At 31.7% G+C, this 18045-nt stretch overlaps 3 protein-coding genes across 3 annotated transcripts; 1 reads left to right on the top strand and 2 right to left on the bottom strand.

Annotated features, from left to right (window-relative positions):
• Positions 1 to 2043: 2043 nt before the first annotated feature.
• LOC107845220 (ethylene-responsive transcription factor 13) lies at positions 2044 to 2761 on the bottom strand. The gene has a single exon (XM_016689458.2). The coding sequence runs from the start codon at positions 2711 to 2713 to the stop codon at positions 2108 to 2110; it is 606 nt and encodes a 201-aa protein (XP_016544944.1). The 5' UTR covers positions 2714 to 2761; the 3' UTR covers positions 2044 to 2107.
• A 7783-nt stretch (positions 2762 to 10544) lies between these two features.
• Positions 10545 to 11374, bottom strand: LOC107857216 (ethylene-responsive transcription factor 13). The gene has a single exon (XM_016702151.2). It carries the CDS (start codon positions 11280 to 11282, stop codon positions 10692 to 10694), a length of 591 nt encoding a protein of 196 aa, XP_016557637.1. The 5' UTR covers positions 11283 to 11374; the 3' UTR covers positions 10545 to 10691.
• A 2188-nt stretch (positions 11375 to 13562) lies between these two features.
• On the top strand, positions 13563 to 14492 carry LOC107860651. The gene has a single exon (XM_016706081.2). It carries the CDS (start codon positions 13563 to 13565, stop codon positions 14490 to 14492), a length of 930 nt encoding a protein of 309 aa, XP_016561567.2.
• The last annotated feature ends 3553 nt before the right edge of the window (positions 14493 to 18045 follow it).

Below are 18045 nucleotides of genomic sequence, written 5' to 3'. Positions count from 1 at the left end.
ATAAAAATAACACGTTTTATTCCAACCAAATAAGAGATAAATTCAACGCAAAATTAATTTCGAAATTAATTATTTTTTTATCTATTGTACCAAACGAGCTCTTATAATTATGGAAACAAATGCAGACTACCGCAATAAAATGATATTAGAACAAACCTCGAGAGGGCACTGAATACCTAAATTAAAAAAGGGGATGTGTATGTGACTGCTTAAGACATAATACTCTCTAATAAGATTAGGGGTTAAATAGTAAAAGAATTAAAAGATTTTTATGTTGGCAAGCTTATAAAGGAATTCACATGAAAACTTGGGCATATTCACATAGGTTAAAGAGAGAATAATACTCGAACTTCTCGTTGCAAAAATGAGTATATTTTTTATATAATTACCTATTTGTCATGGAATTTTCTATTTAAGTGCTACTAATAGATAGCAGTATAAAGGTCTTTTTCGAGGTCATATTTTTGGTTAGGGTATTTAATTTAAGTACTGTCAGGAGTTGTCCATCGTCTAATATAAGGTGTAGTTTCTAGAACAGAAAAGCATAATTGCATCAGTCCTTCCAATCAAGCAAGCGATCTACGATTGCCATCAAAGCAAGAAGTATAGACTATAGACTTGCGAGATCAAAATGGAACTTGACAGGTCTCGTAGCTACTGAGCTTTCAAAGGGCCGCGTCCATGTGCGCTTTGTGCAGAACTGAAAGCTTAACGCAACCGACATAGGTAATCAAGCAGCAATCTTGATCTGGCGGTCTGATTCAACCTAGTGGCGAATTAAACCAACCATAGTTTTGCTACAGATGATACACGAGGAATCTTTTTATGGCAGTTCCTCCTTCCAATGACCGACATATCTATGATTCTTTTCTCCTAGATGAAGCAGCAGGCATCGGTCGGTAGAACCTATAAAAAAAGGAGATGTTTGTGGCGCAAACTACTCTTGTGCACCCGTGTCATTCGGCTCACGCTGAAAAATGTTAAGATATTCTTGATGATATTCGGGCTTCTACCCAACAGAGTCTTCCATAACTGACCGACCGATGAAAGGATAGCCGGACCCGTTGAAAGCCACCAGTTATTGATGGCTCGGAAAGAAAGCTGGGCTAGGTCTTCTTCCCTTAGAGAGACTTATTCTCCTTTCCCGTGTTCTCAAATATTTGCTTTTGTCTCTTTTTATTCTATTATTGGTTCTATTGTTCTAGGTTCGTGAGTAGATCCCGCATCCATTCAAGTCTCTGACAAGGGAACGAGAGCATTTCCACTAGCAGGCTAGCCAGGCCATGAGCGCGGTGGGAACGAGCTTCCCAAGAAGCCAGCCCCGGCCGGGTCAGCATAAAATGAAGATTAGTACAGTATTAGTATTATTTATTGCTTATTATATATATGTTGTTCCTCATATATAAACTATTTTCATGAACTTCTGTGAAGATTCCTACTTAAAATTAATGCCAAGTATAAATAATTTGAACACGTTTTGTCGATCAAGGGAGAGAAATTATGAGTAAATTATCTATAGCTTGATACAGCGACAAAGTCATGTTCAGTACTTTCATTGGTTTGTCCTCTCAAAAATAAAATATTCTGTGTTTTGAGGCTTCATAGTTCATATTTTAAAATATTTCCCTTCCTTACCAAGAAAAAGAAGAAGAAGAAAAGATTTAGAGTATTTACTAGAGCTTAAATTTTACTCCCTCTATAACAATTTTTTAAAAAATAAATAGTATGTTCTCTATAACAATACTTTAAACGTTTAGATAAGTTGATCACATACTTGAACAAGAAATGTATAACAGGAATGCATCTTAAAGGAAGCATCGTATTGGAAACTATGAAAGAAAGAAGAGTCAGAGATAACATTAACTTCAGAAACATATGAAAGAAAAAAGTATTTTATAAATTGACAATATATTTTCAGAAATTAAGCTAGATTGTATCACATAAAATTGGATACATTAGTATTGCATCAAATACAAAAAGTATCATTTTACAATCTCTAGCAAAATCAAGCACAACTTTGAAGTTTGAACTATTTTATTTTTTCCAATAAGGATTAAAAAAAATTGAAATTTACTCTTAATTGAAATATACCACACAAAAATATCACTCAAAATAGTTTTTTTGGTGTTCCATTTTCAGATGACGACTCTGGTGAGTGTGATCGACGTCTAGGGTTCACCCTAGCCGGCTCGGGCACACCCGAGCCAACTAAGTGAGGAAAATTAAGCCGAGCTTTCGAGCCACGTATCTTGAAAGCGGCTTGATCATAAGCCAATGCTGCATCCTCTGGTGTCTCATAAGTCCCTAACCATAACCTAGCATTTTTCTTATCTGGATCCCTTATCTCCGCCGCGAATTTCCCCCACGGTCGCCTCCTTACTCCTCGATACCGCTTCCAATCTTGTGGCGCGTGTGACACACTTGCCGCCGCAGTCTCCTCGGGGTTTTCAGTGGGTCCTAAAGTAGTAGTACTGCAAGGGTTTATTAATGGTGTTAATTCACCATAATAAAAATTATTTTCTGTAGTACTAGGGTTTATTAATGGTGTAAATTCGCCATAGTAAAAATTATTTTCTGTAGTACTAGGGGAATTACTAAAACTAGATCTAGGGCTATTATTTGAATCAATGGTTGAAAATATATCTGGAATATCAGAATCATTAAGAAGATGATGTTGTATAGATTGTAGAAGGGAAAAATCATTTGGATTCATTTTTTTCTCTCTATTTTTGTTTCCCTTTTTTTTTTTTTTTTTTGGTAGTTTAGGGTTTATTTGAAAGAATATATGGGGTTTTAGAACGTGCAATATTTATATGCTTGTCTGGTGGGATTATTATAAGATGACCTTTTAAAATAAAGTTTGTTGGAGGTACTAGGAAAGTTCCATTTGACACACCTGCATGGCATGGTGCTTTTTATTTGAATATGAATATATATTTTCGTATTAGAATATTGAATTAATTAATTTTCTATTTGACAGTTATGGGTTATACTTTTGCAGAGACGGAGTCAGGATTTCAACAAAAGTGGTTTCATATTCAAAGAAAACTTAGGATTTCAACTAAGGGGGTTCCATATTCAAAGAAAACTTAGTCGAAGGGGGTTCAACACCTACTATAACCACATAAAAAATAATTTTAATCATGTATAAATAGTATATTTTTTCGTCGAAGGGGGTTCAGCCGAACCCCCGAACAAAAGGCTAGCTCCGCCCCTGATACTTTTGGTTTGGAGTAGTCGATGTACTCCCTCTGTCCCTTTTTATTTGTACGTACCTTTTCAATTTCATGATAAATAAATTATTGAGATATTTTTTAATATTCAAATTAACTTAATTATTCAATTTTCAAGAGTAATTTGAAATTTTTTTATTTTTTTTATTTTTTTTATTTTTACCCTCATTTGAATTATTTTTTATATGATGCATTCAAGAAATTTAAATCTCATAAAAGTAAATTAGGAATTAAATGATTGGTAAATAGCTTGATTTTCTAAACTAAACAATACTAATGAATATATCTATTTTTAGTACATTGAAAATGGAGAAAGGGGAGCGAGTTGAAATTTATTTATTTGGGGGGAAGGGGGTTGCAAAAAACCACGTTTCACATATATTATCTTTTTTGGTTTTATATTTTTCCAAGGAAGTTTCCCTCCAATCTCTAAAGTTGTCGGAATATTTTTAGCAAATGCAAGTATTCAAAAGCTACGTTCGCTCGAATCTCAAGTACATTTATTTATTAGTCCAAAGATTTTGGATTGAAAAGTTTAATTTTTATCTTAAATTATCTTATCTACACCCTCTTTGAGAAATATTACTTCCTCTGTTTATTTTTACTTGTGTATTATTTATAAAAATACATTTTTCACTTTTACTTGTAACTTTTGAAAATCAGGACGAATAATATGAGGTGCATGCATAGGGAGTACAAACTACAAAAATCCCGAATTTATTAATGGTTTTGAAGAATAGGTTACGTAGAATCTTAGAAAAACTTAATTAATCTATAGGTACATTGAAAACCTCAATTTGAAGAATTACATAGATCTTGTGCGTACATGTTAATTCATACTCCTTCTATATCAATTATTTTGTAATACTGTACTGTTATGTCTGTTCCTAAATAGTCAAAGGAATAAGCGAGTAAAATGACTTCTGGCTATCACTTAGCTTGCACATCCAACTCAAAATTCTTAGTTTACGAATTTGAATTATAATTTTTTATTTATTTTATAAAATTAATTACATACAAATTCAAAGTTTAAGACAAAAAGTGTATTTAATTATGTTGAATCCATACCCCTGATCATTAATTAATCCGAGGAAGCACCTACATAACATGGTTCTGCCATGTTAATTAGTCCCACGAAGGTTCCATTTGAAGCACCTGCATGGCATGGTTCTTTTTTATTTTTTAATAATCATGGAAAAGAAAATATAGTATTATCTTTTCATCTTAGAATATTTATCTTCTATTTAATTACTATTATTTTCATCAGGAGTTGTCAGCGAGGAATATAATATACTTATCAGGTCTTGTAGGAATTTATTTATTTCTGGGGCCACTAACCATTGCACATTTAGTTTTTCTGTTATTTTGACTTTCTGTTTTATTATTTGTAATCTAGCCTTTATGTATCAAGCGAAGGTTCTCTTTAACTTAGGGTACATTTATCATATATTGGATAGAAAATAAAAACGTATCTACACTAAATATCCTTAATTGATCTTTGAAATATATCACTCCATCTGTTTCAATTTATTTATCTGATTTTACTTTTTGCATGTGGATTAAGAAAATAAGAAATTTTTTGAATCTTGTGGTCTTAAATAAAAATATGTAAAATATACTATAATATCTTTTAATCTTGTGTCTTAAACATGTCTCCTAAAAAGTTATAATTAAAAATTGTCAAAAAAAAGAAGAAATATTCTCTTTTAAATAGATTAAAGTATAAAATAAGACATAAATTGAAACCCAGAGGATATTTCATTTTCCGTTATGTTACGTGACAAAATAGTTTCTCGGCAATATTTAATTTGTAAGTATATATATATAATCCAAGGTGCTTATGAAAGGAATCATTTTTATCTAACGAGCAACAATCATCATTCTTAATGTGGTGGAAACAGCATTTTTGCTAAGATGAATTTATTTAACTGATTCTTCCCATCGTTTCAATTTGTTTGCTTTTAGAATTTATTTAGACATGCAATCAAAAGATATTTCCTTATTATATTTTTCAAAAATATGTTCAAAATATGCATGTAGTATATATTTTAGATTCTATCGTTTCAATAGAGATATTTGAAATACATCTTCCTATAGTGAAAAGTCAAGAAATCTTGAAAACGAAAGATTATTACATGTGATGATTTTTTATTTAAAACATTAAACCAAAGTGGGAAAAGCATTTTTGGTCCCCTCATCACCTATCTTATATACACGTATCAATTTTAATTTTGGTCACTGATGTTTGGTACGTCAGGGAAGGATAATAATTTAGGGATAAAATTTAAAAATTAATTTTATCATATATGTAATAAAGATATTAGCTAATTCCAAAATTATTTTATCCTATTATTTTATAAATAAAATAAACTCATGAAATATCCCAACCCATGAGAGGATTGAAATATTCTTGATTATTGTCTTTACTTATCTCATTACGTGTTAGAATAATAAATTGCCCCTTTAACAAGTTTGCTTTACAAAGGAAGTTGTAAAGGTTGCACAAAAGATTTGGAAATTAACAAAATTTGCATTATATTTTAAAAGAATATATAAATTACTCTCTTTTCCTAAAAATGACGAGAGTTGGAGAATTTCAGACGTATAATATTCCTTAAATGTGTTTAAATAAAGGTTTAGGTATAGAAGTTTTGCTAGTACTATAAATCAATTGCTCATATATTAAAAATAAATATTAGATATAATGTTTCAAAAGTCACAGCTGAAGAAAGACTAGTTGGTTTCGGTAATAATATAATAGTGTATGCTTTATAATTGGATAAAAGAAATACTATTATTTTGATAATGGTTTGAACTTTGAATTAGCAAAGAATGAATAAGACTTTTTAATGCCTCACCTACACAGTTTTATGTTTCTCTGTTCACAAGTAAAGTTTTCATTCTTGTTTTAGTAGAACAAAACTAAGTCAAAGTCACATATGTGAACATAATAAAATGGAAGTAATTAAATTCTTGGTATTTCATTTCCTTTGTTTAAATTTGTCATTAAATTACACATAGTTCAAATATAAAAGGATAGTTCGGTGGATTAAAGCTTTTGTTAACGGGTGCAGGAAAGAACTCGATCATAAGGGTATATTATACACACCCTTATCTTGAAATATGATTAGGAAAATTATATAACACCACAATTTATCTTTAGGAAACTACATAAAAATCTCTGCTCTTTTTATTAATTATCTAAATCCTTTTTTTTTCTTAAAACAATCGGATACATCCATAAACTCATACATTTTCGAATACATAATTTTAAGGCATAATACATAAATATTACCCTAAATTTGACACCAAATTATAACATTGATCTTAAACTTTGACAGTGCACAAATATGACTTTTAACTATACAAAATCTGAACAAATAAACACTTTTATCCTATGTGGCAAAATGCATGTGTACACGCAAATTTGAGCGCGCCAGGACTAAAATTTGAGCCTCCCAATAGTAAAAAAATGATTAAATGACTATTATACCCTTATTAATTCCTTTTTATAGATTTAAATGACTTTTTCCTATTATTTTTTCATTATTTTCAGCTCATTGATGAAAATGATTTCTAATTTCTTTTGTTATTGCGGAAAAAGAGTAATATGAAGATTTCTTAATTAGATGGGTCAGCCTCATACGGAAAAATCGCGTTGTATCTATATATATTATAAAGCAGAGAGCGAATTTAAGTTATATAATATATCTAAATGTAATTTATTTAACTATTAAATTAAAAATGAAACTATACTACTAATAATAAAATTATAGTTTTAGTAAAATATTATTAAAACGTTATTAAATTAATGTTATTAAAACATTATTAAGGGCACTAGTAATATATTAAATTAACGTTATTAAAACATTATTAATAAACTTTATTAAGGGCTGTAGTAGTAGTATATTAAATTAAAGTTATTAAATTAACGTAATTAAAATGTTATTAAGATAAAATTTTTATTTAAATATTGTTATTATTAATTATTATTATTATTATTATTATTATTATTATTATTATTATTATTAGTCGTAGTAGTAATAGTATATTGATAGAAATAATAGTAGTACGTAATATGTAGAAGTATAATAATAATAATAATAATAATAATAATAATAATAATAATAATAGACTATATAATTTTAAATTTACCTTTTAAAATTTATTGATAGAAGCAAAACGACGTCGTTTTAATTGAAAGACAAAAGCCCTCCCAAGTCAGCCTTTTTAATGACGTGACACCATATGATTGGCTGACTAATCCACGTAGGCACAAGTGAGATACACGCGCCTAAGTTGCAAAATATAAGTGTTTATTTATTCAGGTTTTGCATAGTTAAAGGTCATATTTGTGCACTGTTAAAGTTTAAGGTCAATGTTATAATTTTGTGTTTAATTTAGGGTCATATTTATGTATTATCCCTAATTTTAATTATATATCTCACTTTTGGTTTAATTAATGTATTATGTATCTCGATAAAATAGTTTCAGAAATGAGTGTATCTCAATAATCAAAATTGTGTATCTCAATTTTAAAATTATGTATTCAAAAATTACAAAATAAGAGATTAATTTTAATTTAGTAAAAAGTAATTAGAGATAAATTTGTTGAGATTTATGTAAGTTGTATGGTTCAAATATGGTAAGGAAAAATTAGAAATGATCATATTTATCAGAAAATATAACTAGTGAGAAAGTTGCTTGAGATGGTTTGGAATTTGGATATTCTTCTTCTTTTACATTGACTTATAAATGCATTGGTTGTAAGTGTAAAACTATATGGTAAATGAAGATGTGAAAAGGAGACGGGGTAGACCTAAGCCAAAATTAATTAATGGAAAGAAGCAATCTTAAAAAAGCTGCAATTATTTGATATCAATACAAACTTAGTTAAATGTAGGACACCGTGAAAATGACAGATCAATATATAGATAAATTGATGATGATAGATTTTAGGCTCATATAAAACTTTTTTTTTTTTTTTTTTTTTTTTTAATTTCTCATTGGATGTTCGGTATTAATATTGAAGCGTCATTAATTCGATTTCGCATAGGACTCATCTGGGGACAACGCTCCCTACCAAGAATTTTTTCATATTTAAGACTCGAATATGATTAAGGGAGGAATAATCTCATCCACTACACCACATCTTTTGGTGGTAAAACTTTTGTTATTATTAATATTTTTCATACACATATTGTATAACAAAATAAGAATACACATAATCAGCCCAACTTAATTGAAATCAAGGCATATTTATTATTATTTTTATTGAGATATATATTTTCCCTCGTAGGTTGAATATCTATATTTGTGGACTAATTAAGAAAAGACCATTTTTCAACAAATTATGATAATCCCATTCTTCAGGAGTCAGCGTCATTGTACATCATGTCTTTTAGAACCATTGTCAGTGTCCGTGTAAATTAAATTAAATTAAATTAATTTAATATTTTAAATTAAGATTTAGATATTCAAAATTTATATGAAAACTATTATAACTTGTAACTTTTCTTTTTTCAATATGATTAGAAAATATATTTTAAAATATTAATAAAAATTTATAGTATTTGATTTTAAAGATAGAAAATAGACTTTTTTGAAAAGATAAAGTTTGTTGGAAGTGCCAAGAAAGTTCCAATTGAAGCACCTGGATGGCATGGTTCTTTTTTATTTTTATTATTTAAACTTGATCAATGACATGAAATATATTAATTTAATATCGTACTGAAATACTCCATTTAATTATTCTGCTATTTAATATTATTTTCACAAGGAGTGGTCAGGCAGAATATCATGTCTTTGTAGGAATTTATTACTCGTTGAACAAATATTTATTAAGAGATTATTTTATCAATTTAATATTATTATTATGCTTTAAAAATATAAATATTTTATTTAATTATTTAATAATAAGATTAGTATTGAAATAATATAATAAAATTTTCTTTTCATAAAAGAAATAATTAAATTAAAATAAATATTTTTAGAAAAAAAATCAATTATTTTACTCCCTTCATTCCTTGTTATTTGCTCCTTTTGGGTTAGGCACACTGCCCTTAATAAAGCCCTCACTCATAAGAAACTAAAAATAATTGTACCAATATACCCTTAATTTAATTTTGTACCACTTTTCAAATTAGTAATTAAATATATTTTTAAAAAATCAATTAATGGTCTTGGTAATTTGAACAAGGATATAATCAAAAGTTATGAATCAAATTATTTTTCAAAGATTAAAGGAGCAATATAAAAAAAAATAAAAACACACCCAAAGCGTAATTAATTTATTTTTGGGTCCCACAAACGCATGCACGTTTGTAAATTTTACTAGTTCTTTTTGTAATTTGATTTATGACTTTGCATATCTAATATTTAATTAATTAAAATTTGTGTGTTGGCCTCCCCGAATGGAAATTATGTTGCATTTAACCGCTTATAGGATTATATTATTGTCAGATATGAAGTAACAATACATATTTAATGTATCACCAAGTAATTAAGCAATAGAATTGTTAATAACTATAAAAAAAATGGTAAAATCAAACATGCACAATTCAATTATCTGGAGATTTAGTGTATTTAATTAGATATCATAGAATTAATATTTGAAACTAACCGGTGTCACTTATTATTGTACTTGTAATAATTTAAATCTAAGTATCAATCCTAATACTTGTATGCAGGGTTTACCTAATGACTCTTATCTAATTTTTGTTAATGATATTATCGTTTATTATCAACAAGAAAATCCCATGTCATCCATGTATCTATGGTCGGAATCAGAAATTTGACGAAGAACATATTACATATTTTCTTCTCAATTATATTAAGAATATAAAAAATTAAATATAAGCTCATAATAATTAATATTTAACCTCTTTACACAATGTAATTTTTTAATAAAAGATATTTTCAATGAACTATCTTCGTCTAAGATGGGTCTGTCCATGTGTCTACCAACCAAATACTAGAAAGTGATTTGAAAGAGTAAGAAAACAAATATGACTTTTAAAATAAAATAAAAAAGATGATCAGTTATTCGGAATTTCGGATTAGCTTTTGCATCCAAAAGAATGGGCTAGTTTGTTTTGAGTGTTCGTCGATGAATTTATATGCTTCAAAGTGGTGAGACGATCTAGCGCATGCAGTCTCATTAGCCAATCTATTTTGGAAATACAGGATCATATGTTTGAATTATGTCACCTTAATGTGGATATGATTTGATTGTATCGATTCATATTGTATTTATTATAAGCGAATCGATACAGAAAGAAATAAAAAAGTGATTATGCCTTAATTCAGAAATGAACACCAGACCCTAATTCAACCTTTCCCATTATAATTAGAACAGAGAAACCAACTTCACAACAACTTAAACTAACAATACATCCTTATGACTACTAATACAAACGTTGCCCCTAATTTAATTTTCAACTGTCATAATTTTCTCTTCTATAAGGGGGCATTTTCTATCGATGATGACTCTGACGAGTGGCAACGCTTTCGCGGAGTCACTCTAACCGGCTCATATACATCCGAGCCGATCAGGTGAGGAAAATTGAGTCGAGCCTTTGAGCCACGAATCTTATAAGCGGCTTGATCATAAGCCAATGCAGCATCTTCAGGTGTCTCGTAAGTTCCTAGCCAAAGCCTAGCGCCTTTTCTATCGGGGTTTCTTATCTCTGCCGCGAACGTACCCCACGGCCTACGCCTGACACCCCTATACCTGTTCCAATCAACAGGCGCGTGCACACCACGTGCCACTATAGGCTCCTCTTTTGCTACCTCCTCGTGCTCCAATTTATCGACTTGTTCCCACGTACTATCAATATTAGTTACCATATCTCCCCAGCTCATTTCTACTGCTGATTGAGAGCTACCGAAACTCGAATTCGGGCTATTAATAGTATCAACATTACTAATTATTGGATCGAACATTGAAAGGATCTGAGAAAAATCGGAATCATTAACAAGATGAAATTTGATGTTTTCAAGGATGGAAAGATCAGAATCTGAGATGGTTGTTGTTGTTTGTTGGTACATTTCTCTTTTTTTGAATCTTAAGTGAGGAATTTCTTAGCTCAAGTACTTGTGAAGTGTCTGAATGAATGATAAGGTTGCATTTTGCACTTTATAGTGCAACTATATTGTCCACTATTTAACTTATAATAGTATTTATTTTATATAACACATGGTCTTTTATAAAATTTTTTTTTATAAGAGTGTAAATAATAGGAATTTCTTGGAAGCAACAAGCCCATCTCAATCAGAGTAGTTATTTTCAACATGTGTGTGGAGTGCTCCAATTTTATTTTTTTCCTAGCAATAATTGATTAATTATTCTTTTCCGAATGGACAATGACGTATCCTTTGTTTTTGCCCAAAGGGGTGTACTTTTCCGGTTACAAAAAAAAAATTCACAACTTTTTTTTAGAGTCAAATGGTAGTATGGTACGGATCTTGATCAATATTTTAAGCATAGGTGAATTTAAGTAAAAAACATGGGGCATGTGAACATGCAATCTCTCGTAACATTATGTTTTACAGGGATCAGAATTGAATCCTCCCTAGCAAGTTAGAGTTCAGGTAGCCAACCAAGTATATGCTACTAAGATTCTCGGGGGAGTTGGTAAAATGACCACTTCTCAAACCTTTTTTGACATTTAGACACCATTTTTTTTTAAATTAGGAAAATAGACACTTTTTTGGATTCAAAAAATAAAATGCAAACCTAGCACTCAACTTATAAAATCTACACTTTAGCCCCTTTCCCCATTTTAGTCCCAATTTTGTTAAAACTATACTTTAGTCCATCTTCAAAAATATAAATATTGGATAAATAATTAAAACAAATCCCAAAGCTTCTCAACCAATCCATTAGCAACCACCCAATTGCGTCATTTCCTCGATTTTCCGATCATTTTTCGTCGAATTTTTCGGCATCCATCGGAAAGTGACATTATCTCCATTGTTGTAAGCCATTTTTACTTATTTTTAGCTCTAATTTTTCTTTCATTTTCATACAAAAAGCTGAAAAAATCAGTCCCATATTTCGAAATCGATTCTTGGCTCAATAGCAACATTTCAATACTCCTTAGGTTGTTTGTAAGCTGAAATTCGTCGGATTATTTCGATGGTCGTCCGAAAAGGATCAATCGGGCACTGTACGACCAGCAGCTAGGAAGAAGACGACCTCAGTCTATTAAGTCTAGGCGCATAAACCAATATTCAAGTCTATTGAATACTATTATCGAGGTATATTATGTCTATTATAGATTACGTGGTTGTTGGTGGTATATTTTCTGGTGAATGGGAGGAGACTCCTAAATGTTGGGTTTGGAAAACCGCGTCTAAGGAGATAGTGAGCATTGCCCTTCATCGCAATGATTCATATGCCGATATGGTTAAAAGCGTATGGAGAGCGGTGAATTAAGTTGTGATCAAAGCGAGGTGGTAATGAACGGGAGGGGGAAAATTCATCCAACGTTCATAAGGAATAATAGACACGTAGAATTATATATGCTTTGCATTGATTCTGATAACTCCAAACCTATATTGCGGGTTAAAGTTGTTGAAAGGTCCCGAAAAGAAGCTTCCACATCAGCCCCACCCCCACCGTCATCCCCACCCCCACCCCCAACTGTGGATGATACTTCAACGGAATATAATAACATGGGTGGTGATGAATGGGATAATAGTGAAGATTATGAAGAAGAGGAGTAGGGAGGAGGTGAGGACGGGCCACTCGAACCACAAAGAAGCCACTCTTTCTCGGACGGCACCAATCTTTTTGTAGGACAAACATTCAAGGATAAGAAAACGTTGAATCTTTTGTTGAAGCAGGTGTCGGTGAAAATGTCATTCAATTACACAACGATGAAGAGTTGAAAGAAATACTTGAGGGTGAGATGCGTAGATCCTACTTGCCGATGGATGGTGCGCGCATGTGCTATCGGAGAATCGGGTTGGTTTTATGTCCACAAGTATGGGAGAGCATACTTGTGGCGTTGATCATGTCACGGAAAAGCACAAAAATGTCACCGTGGAGGTCATTTCCTCACTTATTTTGAACTTTTTCATCGACAACAAAGGTCCAGGCTCGAAAAAGATTGAGAGGATCATATTTAGAGAGCTACATTGCAGGCCGTGCTATTGGAAGTGTTGGATGGTAGACGTTATTGCGAAGAATATAGTTTGAGGTATGCCCGGGCACGGATATGTAGTGTTTCCTGCATTTTTATATATATTTTCAACGGCCTCAACCCCGGGTCTATTAATTTCCTCATGGTCGATGAGGAGTCTGGCAGGTTTATTTACTATTTTATGGCGTTTGGGGCTTCTATCCGTGGATATGCACACATGAGAACGGTTGTTGCCGTTGATGGCACGCATTTGTCCGGCAAGTACGAGGGCGTGCTGTTTTCCACTGTCGTTCAAGATACGCAGAATCATATTTATCCCTTAGCGTATTGTGTGGTGGATAAGGAGAATGATGCGTCGTGGGGCTTCTTCTTTGAGAAGCTTAAGGCCTTTGTCGTCGACGAACCAGAGCTGTGCGTTATCTCCGACAGACACGTAAGCATAGCCAACAACCTCACAAGGCATTATTTGTTTGCGCATCACGGTGTTTGTATGAGGCATCTCGGTGAAAATCTCCAAATAAATTACCATTGTTCTGATTCTCTCTATTTGTACTACCATGCGGCCAAGGCGTACGCGTTGAAAGAATTTAATGACTACTTCAACGCCCTTAAAGAAAGATGCCCTAGCGCAACAACTTGCCTCGAGCATGAAGTTGGATTTGAAAAGTGGAGCCGGACTCACTTTCCAGGTAATCGATTCAATGTCGTTACCTCAAACATCGCCGAGTCGCTCAACTCAATATTGCGCGATGAAAGAGAGTATCTAGTGGCGGCCATTTTTAATTCAATTGCACATAGGTTTGGAGAAATATTTAGGAAGAGGTATGCAGAGGTGGACAATTCAAAGATAACATTCATTCCCGTAGCCAAGGCGATCTTGAGGGAAAACATGATCGAGGGGGACAAATTATATGTGAACAACATAAACAGAAGCACCGATGAATGCACCGTACTTGGTTATGGTCGTTGCGCCAACATTAATCTTTCGAGATGGTCATGTTCTTGCAGAAAGTACGACTTGATGAAATTGCCATACGCTCATGTAATGGCAGCGTTGCGTTCGAAGCACGGAGACGAATACGACACTAGCATTTACAACTACTCTTCGTAAATATATTTGAAAGAGTCATACCTTCTTGCATACTTAGAACCTATTTGTGCAGCACCACTGGAGTTGGAGTGAAGTGTGGCGTGAGAGTATCTTGAAATGCAAGTTCTTTCATCCGATTTCGATCCCAAACTCAGAAGGAGGAAGATGAAATGCGTTAAGGGTGTGTTGGAGCCTTCAAGGTACAAGAAAATAAACAAGTGATCTAAGTGCAAAAGGCCGGGACATAAGAGAACAACATGCAGCCTTAACGTAGGATAATATGATTGGCATTGTATTTTATGTTTTTGGTTTGTTCAAATGCACTGGACAGTATGTAATGTGTATTTTGTTTTGAAAACCACCGAACTACCGTTAAAATCGACTTTTTTTGTTTTGTATTATCGATTCCAGTTCATATATTATATACTGCGTACTAAATAGATTCTAGACTTAAATAATCGACTAGCCTCATAATATATAATATATCAGTGTTTGGTCTACAGAATAAATACTCAATACGTAGTGTATAATAAACCTACCTGGTTGTCTATTGAACAAACCGTTTTCTTTATACAATGTTGAATTCAAAATAATTTGACGCATTGGAAAAAGTATCCTTTTGAAAACAGTCATCCCAAATTCTGAAATCAACCATACACATTACACATCCAATGAACTCAAAATATATAATATATCAATGCTTAGTCGATGGGGTATAGTCTAAACTATATGGTTAATCCTCGACCGCTCGTGTAGTCTATTAAAGAAATCCTGTTCCTCATACACTGAACCGTTTAATGCAATTATTACACTTCGAGAAACGCGATGATTTGAAATGACTCGACTGCCACAACCGTCGTGACTTTTCATTTCTTATTCCAACCATACATTGTAGAATTTTTGACCCAGATTTCTGTCGATTCGTGATGTTTTCAACACCGCAGAATTACCACAACGACAAATATAAGAATTTTTGGATGTTTGAGATGACTGCGACATTGTTATTGTTGATGCAAAACTTGAAATTCATGAATAAATGAACATGGAGGAGTCCAAAAAGGTCCCTTTAATTAATATAGTAAGGCTACCAAAATCTGACCGTTGGAAAATTCTACCCGTTAAAATTGTACTGTTGGAGAAAATTTAAATGGATTATCATTTACGTAAAGGGTCTCTAAAGAATGGTTATGTCTTCTATAATCGACTGTTTCACGTACGAGTTATATACTGACATCAGTGTTGATTGTCTAGTATATTGACATATTATTGATTTAGACTACGGTCGATTATAGACCATTGAGACAATCTATGATCAACTTACTGAATATATGGACAGCTTAAATAATGGGATAAAAAGGAGAAATTAAATAAAATAAAATTAGAATGTAAATTAGCACCATTAAAACATTGTAAAGCAATTTTGATGCATCAATTGTGACTCCTAATCATTTTTGAACGTGATCAAGTGTTATCTAAGACACGACGTAGCCATAGATCGCTAAGATGATACAAAAATGAGAAGAAATAAAATAAAATAAATATTAATCATCCAAGCACTAAAGAACGAATACTTATCATGACAAGAGATTAGACTTATCTGATGACCATAAGGAAGGTTAGTGGTTGTCACTTGTGAGTGTTCAATGGACAAGTAGTGTATGAGAACAAGAAGACCTTCTCAACAGAGATGCCTGTTCTAGGAAATTGGTTGTTACTACCATTGCCCTCCCCTATACCCATTTGATCGAGTGTCCATTTATTTTGTAATCTCATATTATGATATTTAGTCACTTTATATTGCGTGAATGATATTTATTTATTTTATTTTATTTTATTCTTCTTTTTTTTTAATCCCACCTCCTTTGAAAATAGACTCACAAGTGACAACCACCAACCTTCCTTATGGTCATCAGATAAGTCTAATCTCTTGTCATGATAAGTATTCATTCTTTAGTGCTTGGATGATTAATATTTATTTTATTTATTTTATTTCTTCTCCTTTTTGTGTCATTTTAGCGATCTACGGCTACGTTGTGTCTTAGATAACACTTGATCACGTCCAAAAATGATTAGGAGTCACAATTGATGCATCAAAATTGCTTTGCAATGTTTTAATGGTGCTAATTTACATTATAATTTTATTTTATTTAATTTCTCCTTTTTTTCCTATTTATTTAAGTTGTCCATATATTCAGTAAGTTGATCATAGATTGTCTCAATGATCTATAATCGACCGTAGTCTAAATCGATAATATGTCAATATACTGGACAATCAACACTGATATCAGTATATAACTCATACGTGAAACAGTCGATTATAGAAGACATAAACATTCTTTAGAGACTTTACGTAAATGATAATCCATTTAAATTTTCTCAAACAGTACCATTCTAACGGGTAGAATTTTTCAACAGTCAGATTTTGGTAGCCTTACTATATTAATTAAAGGGACCCTTTTGGACTCCTCCATGTTCATTTGTTCATGAATTTCAAGTTTTGCATCAACAATAACAATGTCGTAGTCATCTCAAACGTCTAAAAGTTCTTATATTTGTCGTTGTGGTAATCCTGTGGTGTAAAAAACATCACGAACCGACAGAAATTCGGGTCAAAAATTCTATAGTTGTGCGGTTGGAAAGGTTTGTTTTTGTTTAAATAAAAATTTATTTGTGTTCATTTCATAATTCAATTTATTAATTTATCCTTATTATTTTAGGATAATGGTGGATGCTCTTATTTCAAGTGGATTCCCTCCGATTTCGAGGCATCAAAATTTCAAGGCATTGCAAAGTTTTAAATGTTGGAAAGGCTTAGATATTTTGAAGAAAATAGGGATCTTCTAATGACATTATATAGAGAATCGGTACACAAGATTGATCACTTAAAGGGATTGTTGAAAGACGTCGAAATTGAGAGGGATCAACTTAAACATAAGTTGGCTATGGCTGAAGAAAAAAAAAGGGCATGAAAATTATGGTGTATGATTTACTATTAGTTTTAGCTTTTTGGAAAGATGTAATGGGGGTGAGGTGGGATTGAATGTATTCTGAATCTTTTATTAATCGACTACATGTTACTTATATTATATATGGTTTACCTTTTCCATTCATCGACTACACAACACTCTACTGTATATGCTTTACCTTTTAGTCAGAGTCTATAATCAACGATGACATTCATCTAAAAGCAATGATAATTTGATTATATAAAATGAAAGATGTTTATCATAAGCTATAAAAGAAGTTTAGAAATTAAAATCGTTCAGCTCTACACACCCCAAGCTGAAAGTTGAAAGTTAAGATTGTCTAGTCTAATAAAAATAATCAGCCACAAATAAAAATTAAACATTGTCTAAACATTCAATATTTTCGTCTTCCACTTGCATCTTGTTGATGTCCTGAGTAACTCCATTAAGAAATTCATCTATGTTCAGAAATTCATTCTTGTTTTCGTTCTTCGCGATGCCTTCATTTTCTGATGCATCATTTTTTCCTTCTTCTTTATGTTCTTCTTCTCCTTCTTCTTTTTTCTACTTCTTCTGCATTTTTCTCTTCTGCTTTCTCTCCATCTCCT

The sequence above is a fragment of the Capsicum annuum genome, chromosome 8 (genome assembly GCF_002878395.1).
Source record: "Capsicum annuum cultivar UCD-10X-F1 chromosome 8, UCD10Xv1.1, whole genome shotgun sequence".
Classification (NCBI taxonomy): domain Eukaryota; kingdom Viridiplantae; phylum Streptophyta; class Magnoliopsida; order Solanales; family Solanaceae; genus Capsicum; species Capsicum annuum.
The sequence above is the reverse complement of the archived record's forward strand: the minus strand, read 5'-3'. Positions and strand labels throughout refer to the sequence as shown.

Bases quoted from the DNA above. Each gene is read 5' to 3' on its own strand.
- LOC107860651 (XM_016706081.2), top strand. From the start codon at position 13,563: ATGGCGTTTGGGGCTTCTATCCGTGGATATGCACACATGAGAACGGTT.
- LOC107845220 (XM_016689458.2), bottom strand. From the start codon at position 2,713: ATGAATCCAAATGATTTTTCCCTTCTACAATCTATACAACATCATCTT.
- LOC107857216 (XM_016702151.2), bottom strand. From the start codon at position 11,282: ATGTACCAACAAACAACAACAACCATCTCAGATTCTGATCTTTCCATC.